A 12541-nucleotide genomic window follows, 5' to 3' on the forward strand; every position below is an offset into this window, starting at 1 on the left:
CTATCTCTGTAACCTCCTCCAGCCTCTACACCCCTCCCTATCTCTGTAACCTCCTCTAGCCCCATCAACCCTCCCTTTCTCTGTAACCTCCTCCAGCCCCTGCACCCCTCCCTATCTCTGTAACCTCCTCCAGCCCCTACTTCCCTCCCTATCTCTGTAACCTCCTCCACCCCTACAAAACTTCATATCTCTGTAACCTCCTCTAGCCCCATCAACCCTCCCTATCTCTGTAACCTCCTCCAGCCCCTACAGCTCTCCCTATCTCTGTAAGCTCCTCCAGCCACTAGACCCCTCCTTATCTCTGTAACCTCCTGCAGCCCCTACAACTCTCCCTATCTCTGTATCCTCCTCCTGCCCCTACACCCTTCCCTATCTCTGTAACCTCCTTCCGCCCCTACAACCTTCCCTATCTCTGTAACCTCCTCCAGCCTCTACACCCCTCCCTATCTCTTTAACCTCCTCCAGCCCCTACAACCCTCCCTATCTCTGTAACCTCCTCCAGCACCTACACCCCTCCCTATCTCTGTAACCTCCTCCAGCCCCTACAACCCTCCCTATCTCTGTAACCTCCTCCAGCCCCTACATCCCTCCCTATCTCTGTAACCTCCTCCACCCCTACAAAACTTCATATCTCTGTAACCTCCTCCAGCCCCTACACCCCTCCCTATCTCTGTAACCTCCTCCAGCCCCTACACCCCTCCCTATCTCTGTAACCTCCTCCAGCCCCTATAACCCTCCCTATCTCTAACCTCCTACAACCCTCTGAGATCTCTGATCTCCTCCAATTCCGGCCTCTCGAGCATCCCCCGATTCCCATCGCTCCACCATTGGCGGCCATGCCTTCAGCTGCCTGGGGGGGTCCCTGAGCTCTGGAATTCCCTCCCGAAACCTCTCCCCATTTCTCTCTCTCTCCCTTTCTCTCTCTCCCCCTTTAAGACTCTCCTTAAAACCCGACCTCTCTGACCGAGCTTTTGTTCACCCGTCCCTAATATCTCCGCGTGGGACTCGGGGGGTCAGATTCGGTCTGATTGACATGCTGCCGACATTTGCTGGATTAAGGGCCCTGCATGAATATGAATAAGGTGATAGAAAGGGGACGGGCATCTTCAGAAGGACACAGATGCAGTATCCTGGCTGTGAAAAGCCTACGATGGTGAGTCAGTGAGACAATGCCTCCCCCGGACACGCGCAGACTTAGGCCCAAGAGTTTACACTTAAATCTTGCTGAAAAGAGACAAGTTGTTTCTGAACCTTGACATCCCTGCACTCCTCAGGACAAACCCAAGAATGCTAAATTTCAGATAATCACCACAATCTATACCGCGGGAGAAAGGGATGCTGATTTTTTTTTAATTTTCTTATTATTCACTCACGGGACTCAAGTCCAGCATTTATTGTCCATTATCATTAAGGAGATGTGCGCTGAGCAGCTAAACCCCAGAGGGATTGTCAGGCCGACTCTGGTTGGTCAAGGCGTTGCTATGCAACATGCATGGGAAGAGCACAGACGGCTGTGGTTGGTCAAGGCGTTGCCGTGCAGTATGCAGGGGAAGAGTAGAGGCCGCACTCAATCAGCCCACGCTTGCAAAACCCATAACAAAACGCCTACTGTTAGATGTGATTCTGCAACTGGTGAGCAATTGCTGATTAACCCTGAGTGAGCTGCCAGCTACACTGTTAACCAGCTTAAGATAGCTAGTCTAGCTCGTGATGTGCCTCATTTACACTTGCCAGAAGCGAGATTTTTTTAAAAATTCATTCACGGGATGTGGGCGTCGCTGGCTGGGCCCAGCATTTGTTTCCCATCCCTAATTGCCCCCTTGAGAAGGTGGTGGTGAGCTGCCTTCTTGAGCCTCTGCAGACCCATGTGATGTAGGTACACCCACCGTGCTGTTAGGGAGGGAGTTCCAGGATTTTGTCCGTGTGGTGTATGTACACCCACCATGCTGTTAGGGAGGGAGTTCCAGGATTTTGTCCGTGTGGTGTAGGTACACCCACCGTGCTGTTAGGGAGGGAGTTCCAGGATTTTGTCCATGTGGTGTAGGTACACCCACCATGCTGTTAGGGAGGGAGTTCCAGGATTTTGTCCCGTGTGGTGTAGGTACACCCACCGTGCTGTTAGGGAGGGAGTTCCAGGATTTTGTCCCGTGTGGTGTAGGTACACCCACCATGCTGTTAGGGAGGGAGTTCGAGGATTTTGTCCGTGTGGTGTAGGTACACCCACCGTGCTGTTAGGGAGGGAGTTCCAGGATTTTGTCCCGTGTGGTGTAGGTACACCCACAGTGCTGTTAGGGAGGGAGTTCCAGGATTTTGACCCAGCGACAGTGAAGGAATGGCTGATATATTTCCAAGTTGGGATGGTGAGCGGCTCGGAGGGGAACTTGCAGGTGGTGGGGTTCCCTATTTGTCTGCTGCCCTTGTCCTTCTAGGTGGTAGAGGTGGTGGGTTTGGGCGGCACTGTTGAAGGAGCCTTGGCGAGTTGCTGCAGTGCATCTTGTAGATAGTACACACACTGCTGCCCCTGTGTGTTGGTGGTGGAGGGAGTGAATGTTTGTGGATGGGGTGCCGATCAAGCGGGGCTGCTTTGTCCTGGATGGTGTCGAGCTTCTTGAGTGTTGTGGGAGCTGCACTCATCCAGGCAAGTGGGGAGTATCCCATCACACTCCTGACTTGTGCCTTGTAGATGGTGGACAGGCTTTGGGGAGTCAGGAGGTGAGTTACTCTCCGCAGGATTCCCAGCCTCTGACCTGCTCTTGTAGCCACAGTATTTATATGGCTGGGTCCAGTTCAGTTTCTGGCCCTGATTCATTCTCAGGGACACATGCTCTGCAAACAAATGGAATATGTTCAATCCTTGCACCCTTCTTGAATTACCCGGGAGGCTGTACATCCCCATGGCAACGCCTCGGCCAATCAGGATTGACCTGCCAACCAATCAGCGCCGTTGGCCCCTTTACTGCAAATGGTGGTGAGCCTTTGAAATTTGGCATTTCTTGCATTTGTCCTGTCGGGCGCAAGATGAAACCCTTCGGCGACATGCCCCTCCTTTAAGCCATTTTCAAGTTCTGTGCTGCCAAGCGAAGCCCCTGGGCACCCTTGCTCTTAACCGCACCTTGTCTCCCCTACCCGCTCCGACCCATCAGCAGCTAAGCGATTCTCCTCCGGTTTCTTGCAGATCGAGCAGGAGCGTCTGGACAAAGTGTGGCCCAGGCTGCGTGTGCTGGCCCGCTCCTCTCCGACAGACAAGCACACGCTGGTAAAAGGTAGGTAACACCTCTTTCACAAATGCCAGTCCGCTTGGCGACAGGAGGCGGGGACAAAGACAAGTCCCCCACCCCTACCTCAGTGGTAAACACCCAGGGTCTCACCAAGAATGAAATTCAGGCTAGATTAATTGTTGCAAAAAGGCATTGTTAATGGCACGTTACTTATATTGTTCAGAAGCCTAGGTGAAGGGCATTGTTTCATCAAGTGCCTAGAGAATTTGTAAAGAGAGACTGCCGGGAGAATTGTCCAACTAAGTACGTGGAGCATTTATAAAGAGAGATTGCTTTTGGTTGTTGTTTAATTAAGCACCAAGAGCAGTTATAAAGAGAGACTGCTAGGGCAGATTGTTTAATTAGATACCTAGAGCACATTGGAGAGAGGCTGCTGTGGGCCATGTTCAAATAAGTGCCTGGAGCATTTATGAGCAGAAGACAGCTTGTGGTTAATTAAGCACTTCGAGCACCTATGAAGAGATGCTGCTGAGAGTCATTGTTTAATTCTGTACCTAGAGCACTTATAAAGAGAGACTGCTAGGTGTGGTTGTTTAATTAAGTGTCGAGAATGGTTATAAATAGACATTTTGATTTGACTTTGTAAGTTTCCTTTCATGCTTTTGTTTTAGTTTTACTGCCCTACCATGGAGCTGTCACCCCCTCTCCCCCTCTGATTTATTGATTTTTTTGTTTAGAGTACAAAAGGAGACTGCTGGGGTTGGGGGGTGCATTATTTAAATGAGTCCCCATTGTGCATATAAACAGAGACTGCGGTGGGTCATTTGTTTAATTAAGTACCTAGAGCACTTATAAAGAGAAGCTGCTGGGAGTTATTGTTTAATTAAGTCCATAGAGCACTTATAAAGAGAAGCTTTCCAGAAAGAGCTACATCTTCAATCCAGAAAGAGTTATAAAGAGAATTTGCTGGGGGTTTTGTTTAATTAAGTACCTAGGGCATTTATAAAGAGAAGCTGGTGGGGTTATTGTTTAATTAAGTATCTAGAGCACTTATAAGGAGAGACTACATGGGGGGAGCATTGTTTAATTAAATATTTAGAGAACATATAAAGAGAGACTGTTGGGACCCTGGATGGTTGATAAGTAGGAGGCAGACATATGTAATGATGCATCCTCTAAATAAACCTATTATCAGGAAAAAAGTGTCTATTCCGAACTTCACCAGTTGGGTTGGGATGGAATCAACTGGCATGACCAGTGACTTCCATAGTATCTGGAAATCTGAAAGCCTCAGTACAAAGCAGAAAAACATGTCGATTGTGGGTTGTTGCGCTCCATCATGTGAGAGTTGGATTTCTAAGGGAAGGGGATGAGACGAGGTTTGGAAAGTGGGTACAGAGGGAGACAAAGGATCAGATGGGCTGGACAACCAATGAAGAAGGGAAGCGATGCCAACGACCACATGAAGGCAATGGGCGTCAGCTAGCAACAGCTGATTGGGGCAGAGGTGGTATCACAGAATCACAGAGTGCAAAAGAGGCCCTCCGGCCCATCGAGTCTGCACCCACACCATGAGAAACACCTGACCTACCTACCCTAACCCCATTGACCAGCACTTGGCCCCATAGCCTTGAACGTTATGACGATGCCAAGTGCACATCCAGGTACTTTTTAAAGGGTGTGAGGCGAACCCGCCTCCACCACCCTCCCAGGCAGCGCATTCCAGACCCTCACCACCCTCTGGGTAAAAAAGTTTCCTCACATCCCCCCCTAAACCTCCTGCCCCTCACCTTGAGCTTATGTCCCCTCGTGACTGACCCTTCAACTAAGGGGCAACAGCTGCTCCCTATCCACCCTGTCCATGTACCACAAGTAGGCATCATTACAGAGGTGGGGAGCCTAAACCCAGGAGCTGGGGTGGGGGGTGGGTGGTGGGGGGGAGGGAGAGTGCATCGCAGCCCCGGGGTATTTTGGGCTGAGGCGAGGAGAAATCCCTTCGCTCCGAGGGTCGGGAACCTTTGGAATTCTCGAGCCCAGACAAAGCTTAGCCATCGAGTACACTCGAGACGGAGGGCGAGAGACTTTCACACAGCGAGAGAGTCGAGGGATAGCAGGCGGGGAAAGTGGGAGTCGAGGGAGAAGATCAACTCCTTCTAAGAGTGGGTGAAACTCCCGGTCCGCTGTGAAATGGACCCTCCACCAACGCTACCCATAGCCCCAGGCCACAGCAAACAGGTAAGCCCACGGCAAGTCGGACTCCCTGACACCACTGTATACAAGATGCACTGCAGCAACTCGCCAAGGCTCCTTCGACAGCGCCGCCCAAACCCACCACCTCTACCACCTAGAAGGACAAGGGCAGCAGACACATGGGGAACACCACCACCTGCAAGTTCCCCTCCGAGCCCCTCACCATCCCGACTTGAAAATATATCGGCCGTTCCTTCACTGTCGCTGGGTCACAATCCTGGAACTCCCTCCTTAACAGCACGGTGGGTGTACCTACACCACACGGGACAAAGTCCTGGAACTCCCTCCCTAACAGCACGGTGGTTGTACCTACACCACACAGGACAATATCCTGGAACTCCCTCCCTAACAGCACGGTGGGTGTACCTACACCACACGGGACAAAATCCTGGAACTCCCTCCCTAACAGCACGGTGGGTGTACCTACACCACACGGGACAAAATCCTGGAACTCTCTCCCTAACAGCACGGTGGGTGTACCTACACCACATGGGACAAAATCCTGGAACTCCCTCCCTAACAGCGCGGTGGGTGTACCTACACCACACGGACAAAATCCTGGAACTCCCTCCCTAACAGCGTGGTGGGTGTACCTACACCACACGGACAAAATCCTGGAACTCCCTCCCTAACAGCGTGGTGGGTGTACCTACACCACACGGGACAAAATCCTGGAACTCCCTCCCTAACAGCACGGTGGGTGTAGCTACACCACACGGGACAAACTCCTGGAACTCCCTCCCTAACAGCGCGGTGGGTGTACCTACACCACACGGACAAAATCCTGGAACTCCCTCCCTAACAGCGTGGTGGGTGTACCTCCACCACATGGGCTGCGCATATCGCACCAGGGAACCCCTCCCTATACAAACCACACCCTTTGACTTTGTCAGAGTTATATGATATATCTTTGCGCCATTTCTGCATTTACCCCCCCTCAGTGACAGAAGGGGAGAGATTGAAGTGGACTTGCACCCCTCCCATAAAGATCCCTGGACGCCTGGAGAGGCAGGAAAAAAACCCGGACCTCATAAAGGAATTAAAGTCTTCTGAAAAAGTTTGTCCCTAGCCTCTCAGCGATCAGCGGGCGCTATAGAAATGCGGGAAACAGGAGCAGGAGGAAGCCATTCAGCCCACCCAGCCTGCCGCCCCCACTCAGTTGGATTGTGGATGATTCCTCCTCCCCCTCGACTCCACTTTCCCCTATCCCTCGACTCTCTCGCTGTGCCCTCTCTCGCCCTCTGTCTTGATGATTGAGCTCCCCCTGGGGCCTAGAATTCCAAAGACTCACAAACCCTCGGAAGTGAAGACATTTCTCCTTGGCTCAGTCCAAAATGGCCGACCCCTTATCCTGAGATTGTGACCCCACACCCCCCCCTCCCCAAGTTGTTGCCAGGAAGAGGCTGGTAGGTCTTTGTTTCCAATACCTGTCCCCTGGCTATCCCTCATTGACTGCGCTAGGCAATCATTTCAATTCATTTAGGTTCCACTCTCGATCTAACCCACTCCTTTGCGAGGTACCACGGCGTTTGACTCTTTCTAAATGGGGAGGAACTTTATTGAAGCTTTCCATCTCGCTTGCATCAGGACAAATGCAAGAACGCCAAATTTCAAAGGGCCGCAGCTATTTAAGACAGCAGGAGAAAAGGGCAATCAGGGATTGGCTGACTGAATCAAACAGCACACTCCTTTGCTTGTTCATAGCAGGCAGGTATAGACTGTACAAGCGGTCTCTCTTTATAAGTGTTCTAGATACTTGATTAAACAATGCCAGCCAGCAGTCTCTCTTTATATGTGCTCAAGCTAGCTGATTAAACAATGCCCTGCTGCAGTCTCTCTTTATGACTGCTCTAGATATTTGGTTAAACAATGCCCCAGCAGTCACTCTTTATCCATTCTCCAGGGACTTAATTAAATAATGCCCCCCAGCAGTCTTTCTTTATAAGTGCTCTATGTACTTAATTCAACAATGCTACCGAGGCAGTCTCTTTTTATCCATGCTCCAGGCACTTAGTTAAACAATGCTGCCCTGCCCAACAGTCTGTCCTTATAAGTGCTCCAGATACTTGATTAATCAATGCCAGCCAAGCAGCCCCTCTGCATATGTGGTTCAGATACTTAATTAAACAATGCCCCACAGCAGTCTCACTTTATAAGTGCTGCAGATACTTGATTAAACAATGCCCCAGGAGTCTCTCTGGATATGTTTTCTAGGTACTTAATTAAGCAATGCCCCCCAGAATAGCTTTGCTTTATAAATACCCTAGCTATTTCTCGATAAAGGCATCAGGCACTTAACAATGCCTCCACAAGCAGTCTTTCCTTACAAGTGCTCTAGGTACCTTTTTAAACAAGGCCCTAGAACAGTCTCTCTTTATGAGTGCCCTAGATACTTGATTAAACAATGCCCCCTAGCAGTCTCTCTTTATAGGTGCTCTAGATACTTGATTAAACAATGCCCCCTAGGAGTCTCTCTTTATAGGTGCACTAGATACTTGATTAAAAAATGGCCCCTAGCAGTCTTTCTTTATAGGTGCTCTAGATACTTGATTAAACAATGGCCCCTAGCAGTCTCTCTTTATTGATGCTCTAGATACTTGATTAAACAATGCCCCCTAGCAGCCTTACTCAATAAAGGCATCAGGCACTTAACAATGCCTCCACAAGCGGTCTTTCCTTACAAGTGCTCGAGGTACTTTTTTAAACAAGGCCCTAGAGCAGTCTTTCTTTATGATTGCTCTAGTTAGTTGACTAACCCATGCCCCCAGCAGTATTTTTTTATAAAGGCTCCAGGGACTTAACTGAACAAAGCCCCCCACCCTGTGAACCTCTCTTGTACCGCCTGCCGTCGGTGTGTGTTGGAAAGATTTGCAAGCTGACTCCCCGACTGGTTTGGCTGTGTGACGAGTTTGGCCCCACCGTACCTGGGTTGAGATTCAATCCCTTGCGGCTCGACGGCACAGACTGTCCGACGGTGGTGGCGGCCCGCATTCGAATAGCAGGGCCACGGGTCACGGCTAGGGCAGGGTGTTGGGGGCGTGGTGGGGGGGGTGGGGGGAGGGAATGCGACCTGATCGGGTTCTTGGCGGTGAGTGTGTCCCCCCTCTCTGCCCAGGGATCATCGACAGCACCATCGGGGAGCAGCGGCAAGTGGTGGCGGTGACCGGTGATGGAACGAACGACGGTCCAGCCCTGAAGAAAGCCGATGTGGGCTTTGCAATGGTAACGCGCTGGGGAGGCCCAGCTTGCTGGGGGTGGATGGTGGGGGGTTGGGGAGAGCTTGCCTGTGGTGGGGGGCTGTAGCACGATCACGGCTGAGGCACTGAGGGGGTGGGGAGGGTGGTGGAGGCGGGTTGGGAGGGCGGGGATGCAGGAGCCACCATTGGGCACAGCAAGATCCCGCAAACTTTCCCCCACCACAAGCTCCCCCACACACAACACCACCCGCTCCCATCCGCAGCCCCAGTGGGATCTCGGATGTCCACCTGAGAGGGGGACCCCGGGGTTAACAACACCCCAGTTCCCCCCCCCCGACCCCGGAAAGAGGGCTCCTCGGGCTGCCAGGCATTGAGGATGAGCCCTCGGGCGGAGAGGTGAGGTCCGAAGGATTGGGAGCAGGAGCAGGCCATTCGGCCCCCTCGAGCCTGCTCCCCCATTTCAATACGACCGTGGCTGATCTGATTGCGGCCTCCACTTTCCTGCCTGTCACCCACCCCCTCGACGTCATTACCGCCTGTACCAACGTAGTTAGAATTGTCCAAACCGATGTTTTGTCACGGGAAAGAGAAAAAAGACAATCCTGCTTTCCACTCCGGCTTTGCGGTAAAGATTGTTGTGAGAGTCTTGGCTGCAAGAACTGAAGGCGAGGCGCAGTTCATGAGAAGATTTGAAATGGGTGCAGGAGGAGGCCGTTTGGCCCCCTCGAGCCTGCTCCCCCATTCGATAAGATCGTGGCTGATCTGAGTGTGGCGTCAACTCCACTTCCCTGTCCCTCACCTCCATAACCCTCGAATTCCCTCGTCGATCAGAAATCTGCCTCACTCGGCCTTGAATATATTCAGTGACCCGGCCCCCACTGCTCTCAGGGGGAGGGGGGGGGAGAGAATTCCACAGATTGACCACCCTCTGAGACAAGAAATTCTTCCTCATCTCCGTCTTCAATGGGAGACCCCTCATTCTGAAACTGTGCCCCCCCTCCCCTCGTTCTAGATTCCCCCCAAAGAGGGGGGGAAATATCCCCTCAGCATCCATCCTGTCAAACCCCCTCTCCTCAGAATCTGACATGTTTCAATAAGATCACCTCTCATTCTTCTAAACTCCAGTGGGTAGAGGCCCAACCTGCTCAACCTTTCCCCATCAGACAAAACCCCTTCATCCCAGGAATCAGACGAGTGAACCTTCTCTGAACGGCTTCCAATGCGAGTCTGTCCCTCCTTAAGTAAGGGGACCAGAACTGTCCACAGTGTCCGAGGTGTCACGACAAGGTATTTACAAGTGAAGGACAACACGATAGCTAAAGAGTTGTCTCACCATCAGACACCTCATCTACCCTATCCACATTGTGGAAAGTGGAGGCCCCTGGTGACAGTCTCCGCTTGGGTGAAGTGGTCATTCCCTAACCTCGTGGTCATGGTATTGAGTTCAAGTCACCGCTCCAGAGATTTGGGACCCTAACACAGGACCACCCCATCGCCACACCCCACCCTGTGTTCCAGGAGGGCGCACTATGGGGGAGCCACACAGTCGGAGGGTCTCTGGGAGTGTTTGATGGGGACGGTGTAGAGGGAGCTTTACTCTGTATCTAACCCCGTGCTGTACCTGTCCTGGGAGTGTTTGATGGGGACAGTCTAGAGGGAGCTTTACTCTGTATCTAACCCCATGCTGTACCTGCCCTGGGAGTGTTTGATGGGGACGGTGAGGAGGGGGTACACTGTGTACGGGGCCTGGGTAGTGATGGTGCTGTGTTTGACAGGGGATTGCAGGGACTGATGTGGCCAAGGAGGCTTCGGACATCATCGTGACAGATGACAACTTCTCCAGCATCGTGAAGGCCGTCATGTGGGGTCGGAATGTCTACGACAGCATCTCCAAGTTCCTGCAGTTCCAGCTAACCGTCAATGTGGTAGCTGTCATCGTGGCTTTCACTGGCGCCTGCATCACACAGGTGAGCGACCAGGAGGAGGCGCAGCACACGCGCGGACAACCAGACGGGTCGGAGATTCACAGCGCCTGATTCCGATCAGGCTCAGTTTGTAGGGAGTGAATGTGAGGCAAATGTTCCCTAACCTCGGTACGCAAATACGCGGAAAAGATAAAAACCACCTCGGCCTGAAAAAGTTGGCAGTCAGCTCCATCGAAAAGAGATGGCTCAAGGGTGTCATAGTGTCGTTCACTCAGTCACCTCTCTCTCAGGAAGATATCTGTACACTGACTGGCTTCTCTCATTCACCCCTCTCTCTCAAGGAGACCTCTGTACACTGACTGGTGTCTCTCAGAAACCCCTCTCTCTCAAGGAGACCTCAGTACACTGACTGGTGTCTCTCAGTCACCCCTCTCTCTCAGGGAGATATCTGTACACTGACTGGTGTCTCTCAGTCATCCCTCTCTCTCAGGGAGATATCTGTACACTGACTGGTGTCTCTCAGTCCCCTCTCTCTCTCAGGGAGATATCTGTACACTGACTGGTGTCTCTCAGTCTCCTCTCCCTCAGGGAGAAATCTGTACACTGACGGTATCTCTTAGTCCCTCTCTCTCTAAGGGAGATATCTGAACACTGACTGGTGTCTCTCAGTCCCCTGTCTATCAGGGAGATATCTGTACACTGACTGGTGTCTCTCAGTCCCTCTCTCTCTCAGGGAGATATCTGTACACTGACTGTAGTCTCTCAGTCCCCTCTCTCTCAGGGAGATATCTGTACACTGACTGGTGTCTCTCAGTCCCCTCTCTCTCTCAGGGAGATATCTGTACACTGACTGGTGTCTCTCAGTCACCCCTCACTACGGGAGATATCTGTACACTGATTGATGTCTCTAAGTCCCTCTCTCTCTCAGGGAGATATCTGTACACTGACTGGTGTATCTCAGTCCTCTCTCTCTAAGGGAAATATCTGTACACTGACTGGTGTATCTCAGTTCACTCTCTCTAAGGGAAATAGCTGTACACTGACTGGTGTATCTCAGTCACCCCTCACTCAGGGAGATATCTATACACTGACTGGTGTCTCACAGTCACCCCTCACTCAGGGAGATATCTGTACACTGACTGGTGTCTATTAGTCCCCTATCTCTCAGGGAGATATCTGTACACTGACAAGTGTCTCTCAAACCCCTCTCTCTCAGGGAGTTATCTGTACACTGATTGGTGTCTCTCAGTAGCTCTCTCTCAGGGAGATATATGTACACTGACTGGTGTCTCTCAGTCCCCGCTCTCTCAGGGAGATATCTGTACACTGACTGGTGTCTCTCAGTCCCGCTCTCACAGGGAGATATCTGTACACTGACTGGTGTCTCAGTCCCCTCTCTCAGGGAGATATCTGCACACTGACTGGTGTCTCTCAGTCCATCTCTCTCTCAGGGAGATATCTGTACACTGACTAGTGTATCTCAGTCCACTCTCACTCTCAGGGAGATATCTGTACACTGACTGGTGTCTCTCAGTCCCCTCACTCTCTCAGTGAGATATCTGTACACTGACTGGTGTCTCTCTGTCACCCCTCACTCCGGGAGATATCTGTACACTGACTGGTGTATCTCAGTCCCCTCTCTCTCTCAGTGAGATATCTGTACACTGACTGGTGTCTCTCAGTCACCCCTCACTCAGGGAAATATCTATACACTGACTGGTGTCTCTCAGTCAACCCTGACTCAGGGAGATATCAGTACACTGGTGTGTCTCAATACCCTCTCTCTCTGGGAGATATCTGTAAACTGACTGGTGTCTCTCAGTTCCCTCTCTCTCAGGGAGTTATCTGAACACTGATTGGTGTCTCTCAGTCCATCTCTCTCTCAGGGAGATATCAATACACTGACTCGTGTCTCTCAGTCCTCTCTCTCAGGGAGATATCTGTACACTGA

At 51.6% G+C, this 12541-nt stretch overlaps 1 protein-coding gene across 1 annotated transcript in view; it reads left to right on the plus strand.

The window, feature by feature from the left end:
- LOC121272755 (plasma membrane calcium-transporting ATPase 3-like) overlaps positions 1 to 10701 on the plus strand; it is a 47088-nt gene extending 36387 nt beyond the window's left edge. The window contains exons 12-14 of the mRNA XM_041179535.1: positions 3176 to 3263; positions 8584 to 8690; positions 10441 to 10701. Of these exons, the coding sequence (XP_041035469.1) occupies positions 3176 to 3263; positions 8584 to 8690; positions 10441 to 10701 (456 nt within the window). The remainder of the gene's footprint in view (positions 1 to 3175; positions 3264 to 8583; positions 8691 to 10440) is intronic.
- The last annotated feature ends 1840 nt before the right edge of the window (positions 10702 to 12541 follow it).

This window comes from Carcharodon carcharias, chromosome 35 (assembly GCF_017639515.1).
Source record: "Carcharodon carcharias isolate sCarCar2 chromosome 35, sCarCar2.pri, whole genome shotgun sequence".
NCBI classification, from domain to species: domain Eukaryota; kingdom Metazoa; phylum Chordata; class Chondrichthyes; order Lamniformes; family Lamnidae; genus Carcharodon; species Carcharodon carcharias.